General features: G+C 39.8%; 1 protein-coding gene across 2 annotated transcripts in view; it reads left to right on the top strand.

Moving 5' to 3' along the window:
• Window positions 1-14,651, top strand: part of LOC124162349 (potassium voltage-gated channel subfamily KQT member 1-like) — a 377,689-nt gene extending 363,038 nt beyond the window's left edge. For both annotated transcript variants that reach the window (XM_046538857.1, XM_046538855.1), the window contains exons 10-12: window positions 6,009-6,165; window positions 11,936-12,058; window positions 12,270-14,651. In XM_046538857.1, coding sequence (XP_046394813.1) covers window positions 6,009-6,165; window positions 11,936-12,058; window positions 12,270-12,371 — 382 coding nt within the window. In that variant the 3' untranslated portion in view covers window positions 12,372-14,651. The remainder of the gene's footprint in view (window positions 1-6,008; window positions 6,166-11,935; window positions 12,059-12,269) is intronic.
• Window positions 14,652-19,787: the final 5,136 nt, after the last annotated feature.

The following is a 19,787-nucleotide window of genomic DNA, read 5'->3' as shown; positions in this document are numbered from 1 at the left end:
TCTTTGGAAATGTGTCCTAGTCTTTGGTGCCATAAATGTTCTGCTTCCATTGAAAGGCAAGCTGTGTGTGCACTCGGAAGAATAATTTTGTATAATTTTCCACAGCGCCTGGCAACTGCTATTGTTCGACCACCTTTCAAAATTTTTCCTATTCCATCTGCAAACAGCACACCATAACCATGAGAATCCAATTTTTGAACTGATAGGAGATTCATCTCAAGATCAGGTACCCTTAACACGTTTGCAATGTGTAACTTAACCCATTTTCCGTTATTAAAAATAACACCATCAATATCCCCTTTTTCTTTGGCAGTCATCAGCTGTCCGGTTTTAGCAACTTTAATGTTGATGGGTATCTTCAATGGAGTAACATTGCTGAGAGGAGTTAGTTCCCCAACTAAATGCTCAGTAGCTGCAGAGTCTAAAGTAAAACTTATTTCACCTTCAGACTGTGAGCTTGTTCCCATAGCAGTTGATTCCTCCTCCATTGTCATCTTCTTGTCTTCTATCTCCGCATGTGCTGCAAAGCTGATTCCGTAGTCGTCTGCTGAAGATTCTTCATCGTCGTTGGCTGCATGAGCGTGCCCACTCTTATTTTTACCCTTCCAGCATTCAGCCCTTAAATGACCTGGTTTACCACAGTTGTGACAGCGAATATGAAATTTATTTTCATTCTTTACCTCCGCTATGTCATTCTTCCGTGTATTCCGATAGTTGTTCTTTACTCGTTTGGACTGTGTAGCGAATGCTGTCGTAGATGGAACCTCAGAATTCATATCCTGCTCTCCGTTAGCCAAAAACGATCGCTTGGATTCCTCATCAAGTAATCTGTTCTTCACAAAAGCTAAGGTTAGTCTATCAGTAGACATAGTCTCTATGCCTGTCACGACCACGTTATATTCTTGCGGCAAGGTAAGCAACAAATGACATATTGTTGAATTAAAACTTTTGGGCTATGTCGCCGCGTCAGATTTTGGGTGGCCCCAACGTTTCCCGACCGATGCTGGTCGCTTTCTTTCAAAATAAGCGACCAGAACAACTTTGCCGAAGAGAGGAAGAAGCTAGAGGCCATTCTACGGGCAAATGGATTCGACGACAGAGTTATCTCTCGAACATTTAATAAAGTTATCAGAAAGAACAATGAGATCAAAATCAACACCGCAGAAGCAGCGAACTCCTCTGTTAATGACCTCAGCGACCAGAAGAAAGCCTTCCTGCCATACATTAAGGGGACGACTGACAGAATAGGAAATATCCTACGCAAATTCCAGATAAGGACAATATTCTCGCCTCACGTACAGATAAAGCATCTATTGAAAACCGTCAAGGATAGAACTCCACTACAAGTCGAAGGGGTATACCGAATTCCTTGCCAGACCTGTGGGAAGAACTATATCGGCGAAACAGGCAGATCGGTTAAAACACGTCTAGAGGAGCACGAGAGAGCAATTCGACTGGGGCAGTCAACGAAGTCCGCAGTAGCCGAACACGCAGCGCTGGGCCACACAATCGACCTTAAGGAAGCAAAAATTGTTGCGAGAGTGAAAGGCTTTAAACAGAGACTCGTAAGAGAAGCAATAGAAATATCTAAAGAGGAGAAAAACAACTTTAACAGAGACACTGGCCTTAAAATCAGCCGTACTTGGCAACCCGTAATCGGCAAAAATAATCGACAACCTACTCCTCCAACCTCTCACTCCCCTCCCCCCACCACCTGACACGTATACCTATATATACCAATTTTAAATCCCACCTCTTCAGATTCCCTTGAGAAAGCGACCAGCATCGGTCGGGAAACGTTGGGGCCACCCAAAATCTGACGCGGCGACATAGCCCAAAAGTTTTAATTCAACATGACGAGCACCCGCGAAAGTTTTAACGAAGAAATGACATATTATATCCGGCTCACTCACATTGGCGCCCGTTGACTTCAGTTGACGTATCAGTCGATCGAAATGAAGAAAATGATTTTCTAGATTTTCTTTCTTCGGGTTATGCTGACAAGCCGGAGATAAAAGCTGTCTTCTAATTTGTAACTGAGTTGCTAACCCTTTCCTTTCAAAAGTATCTTTCAGCTCCTTCCATACGCTGTATGCTGATGTTTTTCCTTTTGCGTACTCCAAATGACTGTTCGCAAGCTTCCGAATTATTAGTCCTTTGCATCTTTTGTCACGACTCCGTAATTTAGCGTTCGCTTCTTCTCGAGCTGTACATTCCGACGCTGCTTCATTTAGGATCGGTCCTGGATAAACTGGTTCTTCCTCTGTGAGTGTTAAGAGATCCAATTCATCCATTAACGTTTCCATCCGAAATTTCCAGTCGTCGTATTCTTTCCCGTCGAACAAAGGAACTTTGAATCTATCGTCTCCATATTCCGCCGCCATTCTTCAGCGTTAATTTTTCCGACAGAATTTCAATGTTAACTATTGCGGAACGTCGTTGTTAAAATGTATCTCGAAAATTGATGATTATGATTCTAATTGAAGCTTATAATGACTGGGTGCCCATAACTTGTTATTTAAGAGGTACAAAGGTTCAGCGAAATAAGAAAGCCGTGCATTCCAGTCAGACAACAATACCAGACTGCCCGATACACACGTATCGAACCTATTTATTTATATTGGAAACATCCAAACAAACAGATAGAATTGCATACATTCCAAGGGGTCTATTCTCTAACTCGAAGCTCCCGTCGTGGTAGCTTCGAACTAGCTACCAGAATTGGCTACCAACCTTATTCTCTAACAGGGAGTAGCTTTCTCAGACCGAGAATTTCTGGTAGCTTTCTCAGACCGGATATGGGGTATGAGAAATATTTCGTGCGAACTCAGATTTTACTCTTAGAACCAATGAAATCGCTCGTTTCATTTCGTAACCTGCGGGAAAATCATAATGTAGTCGTTCTCGGCTGACTTTTTCTTCTAGTTGAAATTAATGTGCTTTGTAAATTACGAAATGCTGAGTGCCTTCAGCTTTCATAATAATAGAAATACGAATAATAATAGAAATGCGTAGAAATAATTATATTTGGCTAAGCGGCTTTTATATCAATTCAATAGTTTCGATCGATGCAGCAGTTTATGTCACGATTGATAATCATGTAGGCCATGTAAATATAATGAAGAGAAAATGTTAGTAAACTACCAACACATTAAACCAATGCTATCACATTGTCGTTCTAATTCCCGAGAACTTTACACTCAGCGCTCCTTATGCTTTTGCCTGTTTGATGCAAAAATTTTGACGACCAACTGTTTCTGTGCAGAGATTGTTCCTTCTTGCACTGCGAGAGAATATCGCAATAACATGTGCATACGATAAGTGTATATTATTTCGGGAATATCTTCCACAAAGTTAATGGGAAGGTAGAGAAAATTATGTTTGAAAGTTACGTCATTTCACTCAGATTGGCCTAAGCAATCATTTTAGGCTCACAATATGCTTCAAACGATATTTACACAAAACTCTACTGTCGTGCCGTTCTCACGACGGCTAAATTAATATTTAAATGGTTTTATGAATAAGTATTATATGCCAACCGCCAAGCTTGCACTATTGCAAGCGAGGGCGATTCATTAGAACTTGACCATCATTATGAAAAAACAACCTATTAAACGTAGTTCCTTCTCCAAATATTAAAGTCATATTATATTATTGTTTTTGTGATGACTTCCTCCGTGGGCTTCTGGAATATCCATGGCTACACTTTCTCAAAATTCAAAACAAATACACCAACTTAACTACCGGCACTGAAATTAAATGCGTATATACGGCCAAAGACACACAAATGAAAGCAGAATGATATCATGAACACATTTATTCATTGGAAGAGCAAAAAATTATTAATAACTATCATGAAACACCTTACATTGCATTATAACACAATAATATCCACCTCTCTCGGTCTGCATCTATGTAACACTAAACTCTCTTCACACAATCACTTCACAACAAAGATCGTTGCTAATAATGCACGGTAAAGTTAATCATAAATGTATAAACACTTGCAAAAATAAGACATCCATCTCTGTGCAGTGGATACATTGGCATTGGTAATGATTTCAACGCATCAATTTGTACCGTCACTACAACAGTCTCTCGCAACATCAATAATAATCACTGTTTTCGGGGTTTTTCTTCTCACTAGTAATGACTTCACACAAAATAAGATTTCACGTGATATAAAATGATTGAAAGTAACATTTTTCTTCTCCAAATAATGAAATCAACTAGTTAACGCGATCGATAGTTCACTCCGAAACATATAGGTTTAGTCACGAAATTTGTCACTCATGCCCACTACTTTGTTAAGAATACAATAATTGAAGGCTTCAAATAATTTACGCAGCATTCCCGACCTCATTAAAGAAAATAATTACGCAAAACAACAAAACTAGTCAACACTTTTCTTGTTTACCACTCAATCGCTAGCCGTGTCAAGAAAGACTGATGGGATAGAACAAAACATTAGCGACACGCGCCACTTGGTTCACGGCGGTTCATAGGAATTCCCATGGCCCTATGGGAATTCCCTATGTATTTTGATGGTAGCTAGCTGAAGCGCGGGGCTCGAGGGCGCGCTTCGCGAAGCTACCGTGGTAGCTAGTTTGAAGCTACGGAAGTAGCTTCAAATCCCATAGAGAATAAGGGTTGGAGCCTAATAAGCTACCGGTAGCTTCTGCAAGCTCCCTTCGCCGGAGCTTCAGCGTTAGAGAATACAAGTGGGAGCAAGTAGCTTAATTAAGCATCTTTCCACCAGAAAGCTACCGCGCTTCGAGTTAGAGAATAGACCCCCAACAGCCCCTAATGATATGGTCAAATTTGAGATAGTAGTCACAAAAGAATTCCCTTTTCGGTATGTACACCAGTGAATGCAATTCTTTGGAAGGATTCATTCTTGTGGTTGCTGTTGTTGACTCGAATCTGTTCCTTAATGCACACCATAACTCATGCATGGTCTCTTTGTCTTTCACAACCTCCAACTGTCCATCTTGAATTCGCTGCATAATAAAACTTTTGCATCTTTGTCTGCCTTATCTACCTTCTTCAAATTTTCTTCTTTTTGCTTTCTAAGCGATACATTATCTCTATGGCGTTCTTCAAATGGTTTTTGCACCTTATTCAAGGCTGTGATTTTATGTTCCAATAACAGACATTCATCGAGCTGGAGTTTAAGCAGAAAACTCCAATCAGAAAAGTTTCGTCCATCAAAGAATGGAAATTTAACTCTTTCTTCTTCCATTTAAAAATAGAATGAAAAGGAGGCACATAGAGGTTTACACTTCATTAATAAAACTATTATTGATACATGAACAGTACATGCCCTGGACTCATAACCTTTTGTTAAGGGTCAGGTTGAAAATAAAAAAATGATAAAACTATTTCTTATATCTTTTATACTCATTTAATAGCAAAAAAATGGGGTACATCTAACAGTCACATAACCAATGTAACAAACCAACCAAGTATGGGTAACAAAACACGTACCATTATTCAAAAACCACACACAGCTACCCATACAGGACACCACATAACGAAATCATATTCCCAGTGTTCATATGAGAAATTTCTCTCTGAAATCTTCCAAAACAACACTCCCTCCCCTTCCAAAACAGCTCATGTCACTTTAACAATGCTAAGCAGCTCATGGCAGTGTACACATAAGTGTCCTGAATAATTCCGAGAGTCTTTGTTGCAGTATTCCTGAGCTTAATGCAGAATTTGATGACTTGGTGCTGCTTGAGATATGTATTTCTCCATCCTGAATAGAGATCGCACTTCTTAACAGAGGTTTACAGAAATGGACGTGCATACTCTCCACTTGGCCACTGAAAAAAATATAGATTTATTTGAAATCCCCCACACCCAGGTGGCCTGATCCCCCTCCTACAATCAATTTGCAATCTAGAAATTCAGCCCCACCACTTTATGATCCTACCCTATCTATGGATGCTTCATTTTGACTTTTTTGGGCACCAGCTCATTCTTGTTTTTCTGTCATGAAATAGGCTGACTGAAGCTCACAGGAATGCCATTCGTGCCATCAGGAAAATCAAATATTTTGTGGCTCGCCGAAAATTCCAGCAAGCGAGGAAGCCTTATGATGTCCGGGATGTGATTGAGCAGTATAGCCAAGGCCACCTAAACATGATGGTTCGAATAAAGGTGAGCTGAATGTTTCAATGGAATGCAATCAGGGAAACTGCATGGCCATCCTGTGGAAGCTGCATTCATGTTCTTACCACTTTTGGTGCTTTTTTATTGGTTTTTCAAAAATGGCAATAAGTGATCTATTTATATGTTCTCATGATTTGCAGAATAATATAATAATAATAATAATAATAATTAATTTTCACACACTTGGCGTTGAAAAATTATGAATTCAATAAATTTTATCAATTAACTTCAGTTAACAACCCTAAGTATAGTATTCACAATGTTTTGGAAAATGAGATGCACGTAGCACATAATATAAATGGTTGAAGTCAATATCACTAAACATAGACGCACAAAAGAAACACTCACACGGGAAAATAAAACTGGAAGCTTTTGAAGTAATGACTTCTTCCTCAGCCTGAGCCAGAATGGGCAGGAAAGTTGGACAAGGGAAAAGGGGGAGAATTGTATGGGCGAAGGGGTTAGGGTGAGACATGCAACACTGGGAGCGTATTGGCTTGCAGATGCCAAATGCACGCCAACTGGAGGGTGTGGAGATTGAGGGCAGAGTCGGTGGGGGGGAGGCTATCAGGACGCTAACGTTTACCATGATTTCGGCGGGGGTTTAAGCACAGGAAACTCCCTTTGCTTTGGCCCACAAGAGTAACCAATAGATGGCACTGGGGCAGCTCACCACTCACCAACAGAAGGAATGGACGAGGACACACGAATGAAAGCTTTATTGTGTGTTCTGATACTGCCCACCCTAGGGTTTTTTATGATATATATATAAACATGGCAGTATCAGAGTCTCTTCTTGCCTCCCTCCCGACGAAGACCCTAAGAGGTCGAAAATTTGAAAGAAACTAATGTGTGAGTCCTCTTTTATTTGTGTCTGTGTTTTTGTGGCCTATCATGGCATTTATTTATATTCATATCACCTGTGGTGTCTTTCATAAGTAACATATATATATATATATATTAAACAAAAAACCCTAGGATGGGCAGTATCAGAACACACACGAAAAAGATTATAAACTCACACTCACTAAATTTTCTCCTTGGTGAAGTAGTGGGGGTGGACGAAGGGGAAGGGGAGAGGGGGGGAAGGGAGGGTAGGGTTTGCTTTGACTATTAGTGGGCAATGTTTAGCCCGGGCGTTTCAAACGCCTTTTCAACCCAAATATGTGCCATTTCCCTCGTTCTCACCTCGATGATGGTTGCCTTTTCTGGCAGAATTTCAATGATGGTTAGGGAAAAACATTTATCGAAAGAACTATTGTGTGAGGCAGTGTGAATGGGGATGGGTTCATGAAAGGGGGGGGTTTTGCAGGAGTGCCTGTGGTTGTTCATTCGGATGGATATGGGTGTGGTGCATTCTCCTATTTAGTACGAGGGGCAACAATTACAAAGCAGCTTGTAGACAACGTTGAAGGAAGTACAAGACGGTGTGGAGGAGGATCTATTGATGACAGGTGAAGTGGTGGGGCGTAGCAGAGGGCAGCACTTGCAGCGGGGGCGATTGCATGGAGTCAGGGAGGAAAGTGGGGGGAGTGTGTGCCGGAGGAGGGGGCGGTTGGATTTTAAAATAATACCTAAGTTAGGTGCTCTTCTGTAGGCAATGGAGGGGCAGGATGGAAGAAGAGCAGCTGTGGTTTTGTTTTTGCTGATGATGGGGTACAGATCTTTTAATATTTTTTTAATTTTTTGAGTGCCCGGGAAGAATGTGGTGGTGAGATTAAGTTTGCTAGTTTGTTCTTTTTTGGTGCGTGGGGTGGGGTGCTGTTCGGAGGGAGAGAGTATTTTCTTTTTAAGCAGGGATTCTGGATACTCTCGTTTGAGGAGAGCATGATGGAGGTTCTGTGTGGCTCTTTGAAGAGATGGTGAATTGTTGCAGATGCGATGGGCACGGACTGAGAGAGAGTAGGGGATTGCGTGTTTGGTGTGAGGTGGATGGCAACTGGTGTAGTGTAGGTATTGTTCATGGTTGGTGGGTTTTTTGTGGATGGAGGTGCTGAAGGTATTGTTTTCAAGGTGGATGTTTATGTCAAGGAAGGTAAGGGAGGAAGCTGAAATTGATGAAGTGAAAGAAACGGATGAGGTGGAGTTGAGGGATGCAATGAATGTGTCAAGCGAATCACGCCCATGGGCCCATAGTAAAAAAATGTCGTCGATGAATTGGACCCACAGGAGAGGCTTGAGGGTTTGGGAATTTAGAAAGGAGCTTTCCAGGTGGCCCATTTAGAGGTTTGCATAGGCTGGGGCCATTCTGGTTCCCATCGGGACTCCTCGCTTTTGTAGGTAGATGGTGTCGTTGAAATTGAAGGCGTTTTTGTTAAGAATTAGTTCAGCTAATTGGATGATGAAGTTGGTGGAGGGAGAGTGAGGCTGAGGGTGTTGGGCAAGAAAATAGTTGAGGGCATTGAGGCCTTCGTGGTGGGGAATAGAAGTATAGAGTGAAACGACGTCAATTGTCGCCATTAGGAGATTGGTACAGGTAGGGATAGGGGTTGAGTTAAGTATGCTTAGGAAATGATAGGAGTCTTTTATGAAAGATGGAAGGGTGGTGACAAGAGGTTGCAAGTAGTGGTCTAGAAGGGCTGATATTCTTTCGGTTGGGGAATTGCGGCTAGACACAATGGGGCGGCCTGGGTTATTGGGTTTGTGTATTTTGGGGAGAAGATAGAACTGTGGAGTGTTGAAATCGGCAGGTGAAAGAAGATTAATGTCGGAGGGGCTGAGTCCTTCTGCGGGGCCAAATAGTCAAATCAAACCCTACCCTCCCTTCCCCACCTCTCCCATTCCCCTTCTTCCACCCCCACTACTTCACCAAGGAGAGCTACTGGAGGATCTGCCTGCAGCAGTTCACCTTCAGCACTGAAGACAGCGGGTCAACCCGCTGAAACAATAGGGTGGTTTCCTATTATTTTTTTATTGCCTTAATCGAAAGATTATTACTCCTGGAGTACGTATTTCATGCTTTTAGATTTTTAAATGATAATATCTATTTTTCGCGATTAAATGAAAAGTGAAAATTTTCAAGCGCGCGAAAACGCGACGCGTTTGTAGGAATGATGGGAAATCTCTCCGTACGTCGTATTTCTGGTTCCCCCTCCGCCCGGTGAGGTGACCTTGAGGCGAGGCTTAGCGCTGATACGTCGCAGGCTGCCAGCGGGTAGCCTAGTGCCCTGCCGCCTGGTAGCGCTTGGCTTAAATAAGGATTATTAATACCTTATCAAACGAGGAAAACTTTCCGGCCTTAGCCAGTTTTAATAAGTGATTATTAAGACATGTTTCCCTGAGCTCTGCGCCTCATGCATGCATTGGTAACCTCAGACGACGTATAACTCCTATCTTCTCCTGTAGAAACTAGGTCCCTGTGACGTCACGTGGAGTGGCATCGCATGGGCGCCAATCTGGCCCTTTTCAAATGAGGATAAAAATGGACCATTGCCATTCGTCTACACCGGCATTTATAAAACGAAATAATTTGTATATTATGAATACACTAATGGTGGGTAACGAATCACAATTATTGCCTTTTGTTTTCTTTGATGAAGGAAACTACCCTATTGCAAGCTTCTTTGTGAGTGTCCTTTTCTATGTGTTCCTATGTTTTTATTAGTGTTTAATATGTATCAATAAACATAGAAACACAAAAAAAGAAACACTCACATGGGAAATTAACTTGGAAGCTTTCGAAGTACTACTGACTTCTTTCTTAACCTGAGTAAGAATGGGGAAGAAAGGAGTGTATTGGACAAGGGAAAAGAGGGGAGAGGGGGTTAGGAAGAGACGTTAGGATGGGATGTTCAAACCCAGAAAGCTATGGGCTTGAAAGTGCCAAATGCACGCCAATTCAAGGGTGTGGAGATTGAGGGCAGAGTCAGTGGGAGGGAGGGAGGCAATAATGGATACTTTGTAGCATTGATTGAAAATGGAATCATGTGAAAGACAATGTGTAGGAACTGGTAGAGAGGAGTGGGGGGAAGATGGACAACAGGAGGCGCGATGATTGTTAATTCTGAGATTGAGAGGGGTAGTGCATTGGCCAATATAGAAAGCAGGGCAGAAATTACAATGAAGGAGGTAAATGATATTGGTGGACGTACAAGTTGTGGAGGGGAAAATCGGTAGGCATTTGAGTTTGGGGAGAAAAGAGGCAGGGGTTGGAGAGAATATCTTGCAGGTTTTACACCTGGGATGATTGCAAGGTGAGGGTGTGGAGATGGTGACTGACTGCAACTTCTGAAGAGGGTGGGTGGCTTTAAATATGGTATTTAAATTCGGTGGTCTCTTAAATGTGATCTGAGGAGTGGAGGGGAAAATCCGAGAGGTAGATTTGTGTTTAGAAAGGATGGGATACAAGTCCTTCAATATATTCTGTAGAACATGAGAACCAGGAAAGTAGGTGGTGAGCAGAGAAAGAGAGCAATATTTGTCTGTGCGGGGTTTGGAAATACGAGGCTTTTTTTCTAATTTTATTTATCAAAAGTTTTTCGGGGTAGCCACGGTGAAGAAGAGAGGTGTGAAGTTTGGAGAGGAACTTTTGATGGTCTTCAGGATTGCTGCAAATTCTATGTCCCTGGACAGAGAGGGAATAAGGGATGGAACGCTTGGTGTGTGGTGGGTGGCTGCTGTAGTGGAGGTATTGCTGTTTGTTTGTGGCTTTGATGTGAACCGATGTCTTGAATTTGTTGTATTCCGAAAGGTGTATGTCTACATCTAAGAAAGTGATATTAGTTTTGGAGATGGAAAAGGTGAAAGAAACTGAGGCAGAAGCATTGAGTGAAGAAACAAAGGTGTTAAGAGAGTTGATGTCATGAGGCCAGAGAATGAAAATGTCGTCAATGTATCTAAGCCAAAGAAAAGGTTTTAGAGGGTAATTGGTGAGGAAATTTTCTTCAGACAGGCCAAGGAAAAGATTGGCATAAGAAGGGCTAAATCTAGTTCACATAGCGCAGCCGAACATTTGCAGATAGTTGTTATTGTTAAAAGAGATGAGAAACCTCTTCTTTGGCATTGTGGGTGAGAATAAAATTGGAAAGATCAAGAAGAAAGTCAGTGCTAGGGTTTTGAGGAGTGGGTCGTAATGAAAGATAGTGGCAGAGAGCAGCAAGTCCCTCAGAATGAGGCATTGAAGTGTACAGTGAGGTTACATCAATGGTGGCCATGATAATGGGCTGATTGGGGGGGAGGGAAATAGATAGGAACTTATAATTCAAGAGGACGAGGACAGTGGTGCTGTGGTAGATGTAAAAAGCCAGAAATCAGAGGGTAAAAATGCTACCTACAGTGGTACATATATATATACACACACACACACAAGGAGGAGTGATGAATATGCAATTCCTACGAAGCATAAGGGAAAGGAGATCTAAATATGAAATGCAATGCCTCAAAAATACATTGATGAGTTCCTCATATTTAAAGGATGAAAGGGAGCTGAGGGAAGGGGAAATAGTGGGGGGTAGGGTCCAAAGGGGGGGAAAGAGTGTGCTGAGGCAATTAAGGGATTATCTGTTAATGTTTAAGCCGGGAGGGAGAAATGCTTGAAATAGCCACATATAATTTAATTGGATGGATATGAGTTTATGTGGGTGGTCTGTGGGGGGAAGGGAGGCCAAAGCTGAAACATTGTGACAATCATTGAATGGACGTTGATGAGTGGCCACATGTTTCGCCACAGGGAGGGATGCAAAGTTTTTCCGATTGTTGTCTCTTCATTAATCCATCAATATATTTTGCTAATGTATGGTTTTCGTCCAAATTGTTCCAGGAACTACAACGAAGATTAGACCAGACACTGGGGAAACCAGGTAGTTACTTAGCTGGAATTGATAGAGCTGGCAACGTGAAACCCATGACAATTGGAGCTAGGCTTTACCGAGTGGAACAGCAGGTGATGTCTAATAATTGGAGTGCACAGGTTGCGTTGCCAATATCAACCTTATTTGTGTAGCTTCCTTGATTTCTTCAAATAGCTCACCTATTCGTCTTGTTGTGACAAGGTCAAACAGGCTGTTTCCCTATCTCCTTGGCTACTTGTTATGTTTACTCAAAACCTCTCACATGGAAATACTTTGCTGATGGGTTTTAACCTTTTATTTCAGCTTGCTGTTATGGACAAGAAAATTGACCAGTTGGTGTATGTTCTAAATGCAGTTGCACAAAATCAACAGATACCGATAAAATCTATTGAAGATGAAGTATAGGGGACCTTTTTACCTCCTTCACTTCCAACAAGAGAGTTAGTGAAATATTTTTCTGTGTTTTTTAGCTCAGGACTGCTGCTGAAGGCATATATATTTTTCACAAGTTGAATTTCATCGTGGGATGCTTGCCCTGGTGATTGGGTAAGTTGATGATGTTCATGGTGGTATCTAGTGATTGCCAAAGTGGAGTGACGAAGCAGCATCGTCTGCTCTGTGTATCTTCTCACATTGTTGACAAGGCCTTTGCAATCTTCCGCACTGGACACAGTTCATGAAAGGCAGAACACTGATTTTGCTGTGGGCCAAGAAAGGTGTGTAATATTTATGTGTTATCTAACGTTTAGTTGACATTATATTTTCACCATTTTTGAAATTGTTAGTTTCCTACCCCTATTTATTGTTACAATTGTTCAAAGAAACAGGAAAGTTTTTAATGGCCTGCATTTGAAGTGTTTCTACGACTAAAATACCTCATGCATGTGTTAATTCTGTGATTTTTCTTACTAAAGACAAATGTTTTACCTTTGTATTTTATATTGAATTGTATATTGATAGTGTTTCTGCAGTAATTGGTGCATTCCATTCTGAATTTGCACGAGGGCTACACTCAATTGTTGATCATGTAATAAGGATGAGAACGTGGGTAAGGCATTGTGGAAATAGCATGTTAAAATCTTTGCATAGGGGGAGGATTCTGTGAAAAAGCAATAAAGCTTCTGTCATATACTCTTGTATATTACATTTGAAGGCATCTTAAACGGGTCGCTGTGGATTTCTTACAATTCATGAATTTTGCCAGCCATACATATTTTTACTTTATAACCATAGAATAAATTAGGCAAGTTTTGGAAACTGCATTAAACCTCTTGTGATAGATTGACTAGGGACCATAAATATCTGCTTCATATTGCAGTGAATTGATCGGGTCACTTTTTACTATTCATAAATATGAGGAACTCATCAATGTATTTTTGAGGCATTGCATTTCATATTTAGATCTCCTTTCCCTTATGCTTCGAAGGAATTTCATATTCATAGCTCCTTGTTTTACTAACATAGAATTCGTCCTGAGGATTAACTTATTTATGTTCATTCAACTTTTATTTTGAGCAATGTATTTCTCTCGCCTTAAAGATTCAGTAATTTTTAAATTTAATAACTTTTCAAAGTGACTTTTGAGATATTTGGAGCTTAAAATACCAAAACAGCTCAAGGCCTATTCAGCGAAGTTCTACAGTGAACTTCCTTAGAGCACCTTCAAAGCCAACAAAAGGCATCACATCCACTTTTCCCGGTAGATAGACTTTGTACTTCATTTAATATTCATTCTTGGAAAATAATTTAGTAAATGGCCGTTGTAGCATCAGAAGTGAGATGAAATAAAATGACTGTTCATCTTAAATTACTATATATATTGCTATTTTGGAAATCATAACTTCAGTTACTCTTTGAGTGGGGATCTCTTTACTTTGGTGCTCTTGGTTGTCGGGAAACAGCACTAAAATTGAGTGCATTTTGAGAGGCACTTCATTTATCTCTGACCAATATTTCAAAGTCATACGTAGAGAGTAATCTTGTTCTGGATGCCTTCATTTCCATGCCTTTTTGATATTTTTTATGAGCACATCATCATTATTGTGTAGTTGCAATTTAAACATTTCGTGAATGGATGGTTGAAATTCTTGAGTAATTCCTCCTACATGAGTACTTATTATGCAAACACCTATCTGTGTATATGTGTTAGCTACTTGGGATTGGCATTCAAATCATCTACATAATGTATTTATTCGGTAAAAGTGGGAGGAAAGGGACATTAGAACGATTTCATAGTGTGCAATTGACTTGTCACTTTTTTGATAATATTGGTGACTACTGTCTGGTGATGGCATTTTATTTTTAGAATATTATATCTTCGCATAAAATGCAATGTTAAGGGATTTTATCTACAAGTTCATCACATTACAATAATCAATATCCAAATAAAACTGCAACTTCAGGTGTGTGTCGTTGAGTGTAGACATATTTTGAGTTCTCCTTGTTTTGTGATGCCTTTGGTCATACATAGTAAGAAATTTCACCATGCTCAATTGATTTGTTCTTCCTCATAATCATATTCAACGTGGTCATTAAAGGTGTGACCTACTTAAACTAAGTGTCATATCATTTAGGTAAAAAAAGTCCTTGAATGCATATAGTGGTACACTTGTAATATAGCCTTATGCATGCATTCTCTGGGTTTCCCTCAAAGCCCCTGTGATTCAATAACATGCTGCACACTTATTTCACAATAGTTTTGTTTGGTTATGTTGTTAAAATGGCCTTGTATTATGGTGGAATAGAGCTTCTACAAATCAATGAAAAGGCTTTGAATGGGAACAGCTAAACTGTCTGAATTATGGCAATACCAAATTTTTCATGAGTAAACTTGATATTTCTGATAATAAGGAAACCAGCTATGGTCTTTGCCTGAACAGTGATTTTACTGTCACTTTTTTTGTGTAGCCCTATCATGGATATTACCTTCTTTGTAATCTAAGCATTGTGGAAAAGGTTTTGATGGCAAGGTTTGTCATACTTTTCTATCGAATCACTAATATGTACCATACACATAGCAAGTAACTCTGGTATGTACACCATATCCTTTCATGGAATGGTATTCTCTCATAAACACTCACTCCACCAGGTAAAACAGCGTGCCTCTGCTTGATTTTTAAGGTTCAATAAAGATGATTTAAGCGGTGTTATGCTGTAAAGTAAGTTTGCAGGATGTCTAACAAAGAGTGTCACAAAAGTCGCTCTCAGATTTCAATCAAACTTTGTGGTGTTGAAGAACATCACGAGCTGTCACCCCCACCTAATGGGGTTAGAGTATAACCAATAGTTTGAACAAAAAATGCAGTTTAACATTTACAATTTTATTATATTCCCTAAGAAATGTGATACTATAACAAGGAGCGGTAGCCTGGTGGTTACAGTATTGGACTCCTACTCGGAGGTCATAAGTCCGATTCTTTTTCATTATTTGTTACGACCTTTCATTTTACAAAAGACTGCTGTTCATCATTATTTCCCTCATTTTCAATGAAAATTTTATTTTTCTACATGGAAATTTTTTTCTGCAATGCAAAGCGTCAGATTTTTTCCCACTTATTTCACACTGGAGCCTATGGTTTGAATTACGTTATTTCCATGTCGCAATACGAGGTGTTTTCTTAATACACAAGTTAGAATATTCTAAATTTTAATTATTTGACTGTAACTGAAATATAATTACTCGAAGAAGCATAAATATATTCCAGTAGTTGAGGTTGCACAACTCCTATTTGCAAAGAAATATGTACCCACTCTGGAAGATAAAAACGCATGATTCAAAAGAAATCAGCTAACTCTTTCATGACCTCTCCCCTGCAATAAGGCAAGGGTGCAAGTGTTAAAAGGTGCATAAATATTTTTGGAAAAGAACTGTTGGAATCCAAAGAAGGCCAGCCTGGGAGGGGAATGTGTCTTCTTCCGGAGTTCCAGGTGGTCATCCATTTTTTCAGCGAGGGGTCGCTCAACTGTTAACAAACCATCAGTAACTAGGGGCTCCCTTGAAGCATCTCATTGGTTAATTATACTTTTACCTATCCCCAAAAGAGAATTAGCAATTCTTATAAGTTGCTTCACGGTTATCATTTTCCTTTCCAAATCTGTGTAGTGTTGACATTTCGACTAATAAACCAGGCTGCCTTGTGAAAAAATGGGAAAAATATGATGCACGGCAGAAAAAGATTTCCACATAGAAAAATAAAATTTTCATTGTAAATGAGGGAAATAATGATGAACAGCAGCCTTTTGTAAAATAAAAGGTTGTAACAAATAATAAAAAAAATACCCAAGTCCAAGAATCGAACCTATGACCTCCAAGTAGGAGTCGAATACTGTAACCACCAAGCTACCACTCCATGTTGTAATAGTGCATTTCTAAGAGAATATAAACAAGCGGTGATTAACTGCATGTTTCAACTATTGGTTATCCTATAACCCCATTAGGTGGGGGTGATTCGTGGACAGCTCGTGATGTTCTTCAACACTACAAAGTTTGATTGAAATGTGAGAGCGACTTTTGTGACTCTCCCCTTGTAAGAGAAACAGAAAAGTTTTGAAGGGCAGGAGAAAAAAAATCCAAGGAAATGATGATGGAAAAATTCCACAAAATAAGTCAATTACTTTTAATCTTAGGAAATTTTAAAAAACATAGTGAGTGGTGTAAATATACTTTGATAGGGAGGATCAGGGTGTTGTGGTAGTTACAGTGTTGGTTCCACTCTCCATGGATCCCGGTTCAAATCCCGGTGGTGGTAGATATTTTCCAGAGACTGCCCAATCCCAGCTCGAAGTACTCCTTGAAAGACATATCTAAGTACAGCACCCCATCCATCAGATGGGACTTGAAGCCATGGTTCCCTTTGTGCCATTTGTTAAGAGCTGGCTAATGCTGATGCTGGGCTACACTTCACCCTTCCTACTCTGACTCTTCCCTCATTGAGCCTCAAATTACGTCAGTTATTGTCAGGTGCCTCCTCAAAATACCTCTGCAGGGTTTGACATTTTACCAAGCATCCTTTTTCATTTAATACTCCTTATAAAGGCTTGTTAGTTTCCGTCAAATTGGCTGATCACAAAGATTTTTCATTGTACAGTGCTCCTCAGAATGTTGGTAATGGTTTCTTTGATCTTGTATCTTATTAGCTGAATAATGTTTGTTGCTTATTCTCTCATGCAAGCCTCTTCTAATGTCCTTGTGTCATCATCATAATCATTTTAAAAAGAAAGGAGGACCTCACCGCAAGGGAGCACATATTCAGTAACCTTCTTACCGTTTTGGTGGAACTGAGCAGAAACTTTGACTAGATGTAATCTGCAGTTTGGCGAACAGTATTAAACTCCTCTCACTGTACTCTGTTCTAAATACGCAGCTATAACAAATTGATGGACTGTTTTTCATCGGAAAATATCTCTACCTTAGTAAAAGCAATGCTATTAATTATAATAATGATAATTTAAGGCAATGAGGTGATATGCTGAGTGTGCAGTGGTCGAAATTCTCACTTATGTGTGTGAATTTACTGTGCACACCATTGATGATGTAAATTATTACTTTTATAGGTTTGTGTGAGATAATATACTAAATGCGATGATTTTGTCTGAAGAAGGAACGTAGTGTGTTGGATCTCCTTATGGTAGCGCATCATTTTGTATGTTGCTATAGTACCATAATGCCATCATGTTCACCCACATGCTACTCCATTGAGTCCAAATTTCTGTCACTATTCGTCCATTTAGGGCCTTTCTACCATTCATCATACTTCAACAAGACTGCCAATATGAAATTCTAAATTCATCCCATTTCTCAGAGCCACCATGCTCTTGAATGCATCGGCCTGCGTGGTGGTGGGGTCCTGTCTGTCCATGCCAGCCAAATCGAACGTTGCGCCTTTCGGTCCCATCCGAGTAGGTACCTAATTGCCCTTGCTTGCCACGGCATGCATGTGTTTGTGAGAAGCCATTGTTGATGGTGGTTGGAAGCCCCTGATACATGTGTAAAAGCCTTAATGTGCCAAAGAAAGATCTGAGGCATGGTGATGTTGAAGTTGTTTCGGGTTTCCCACTGGGTTAGGTCCATCCACGTTGTCCATCGAAACAGGCAGAGATGGAGAACCTCACCCGGAGGAAAACCCAAAACAACTTCAACATCCTTAATATGCTGTGTTCCAGGGAGGTGATGATTGATAAATAAGTGGTAAATATATTCCAGATCAGCCAAAATGAGAATAGAACTTACATTGCTCAGAATCAGTGGAAGAGAATGTTTAGAGAAACTCGTATCCTGATGGACAAAGTGAATGGCTGGCGTTTTGTCTGTGAATTAGAATCACTGCTGTGCAATGCCTATTCAGGTACTCACGTTTGCTCAAGTTCCCTGAGTGACAGTTAAGTGTTAATGGCTATGTGCCTTCTAACTGAATGCACCCCACTGTTGGTGAATATCTCTTGCCCAAAAAAATACTGCATATCCTACATTTATGTGAGAAGATAATTCTCCCTTTTCATTGGCTGAAGAACAGTAACCTTAAGTTTATACTAGCAGTGGTATAGCCACCGGGAGTGGAGGGGTTTTCCAGGTTACAAACCCCCCTTAATCCTTTAAAAGAGGTGTCAAAAACTAGTAAGTTGGCCTTAGTAAATAAAAAAATACCGTATTTTAATAAATGCTTGTACTAAATTATTATTTTTTAGGCTTTAAAATCACACTTTCAACATCAAAAAACCCTTTGCCCTGGGGTGTTTCCCACACATCCCAGAAATCTCCTCCTAACTCCCCTGAAATCTCCAGTAAATCTCTATTTCAAAATCCAGGCTATACCTACTTCTGTATACCAAGCAAATTTTAACAAAAATAATTGAAAGATGGCAGAAAAAAGAGGGAGAGTTATTTACTGTTGAAAGTTTAGGTAAGGCAATGGGAGTAATTGATAATAGGTCCCTGGGCGATGGGTGGGAGATTGTGCAGCTCCTCTGATTGTGAGAGAAGCATTTTGCCCAGCCAGATTGGCCTTTCCAGCCCTTTTGAATCTTCGGGCCAGCTCTTTTTCATTTTTTCTCTCTCTGCCACTCTTTAGACTCTCATTAAATACCACAAATAGGCGATGAAATCTTAAAAGGGGCACTCATATTTTACAAATTTGTTTTCTCGATCCAAAAAGTTTATACTTAACTGGCGTGGTGATGAGAATAAATCTAGTTCCTATCAATATAATGTATACAGAAATGCTTGTAACCTACTTAAACCATTTGAAAATGAAAATAGTCTCTATTGCTATACTAATAAGACTTTTCTCTTTATGATGAAGTGATAGTTCTAAGTATACACTCGGATTTTTAGGTCTTTTCCTATGCAAACATAACATCATTTTTGTGAATATTTATAGCAATACTTCAGATTTTTGGAGACATTTTTCAAGACTTGATCAACTTTATAGCAAAATTTTTTTCTAGAATTTAAAGGACTATTTTTTTTGTGACTATTTTTTTTATTGCGACTATTTTTTGCCTCCTTAGCATAAACCACACCAGCAGAGGTTTTGATGTCAAAATGCAGCTTTGCTAAATAATGTCATTTTGAAAGTGTTGCAACTTTGATAGTATATATGTATTTGTTCTATGATGCAACTGAAAAAGCTTATGCATCGATATCATCTCTTCATAAGATATGAAGTGTTGATGATGATAAATTACTCATCTAATTAAAACTCACTGATCTTTGACCAAATATTGGAGAAGCATATTTTGAGATTTTTGCAAAAATGACACTGACATTCTTCGAGCTTCGGTCCAACCTCGTCAAATGCTTTCTTTTGTTTTTAGTATGTCAGT

The sequence above is a fragment of the Ischnura elegans genome, chromosome 7 (genome assembly GCF_921293095.1).
Source record: "Ischnura elegans chromosome 7, ioIscEleg1.1, whole genome shotgun sequence".
NCBI classification, from domain to species: Eukaryota; Metazoa; Arthropoda; class Insecta; order Odonata; family Coenagrionidae; genus Ischnura; species Ischnura elegans.
The sequence above is the reverse complement of the archived record's forward strand: the minus strand, read 5'-3'. Positions and strand labels throughout refer to the sequence as shown.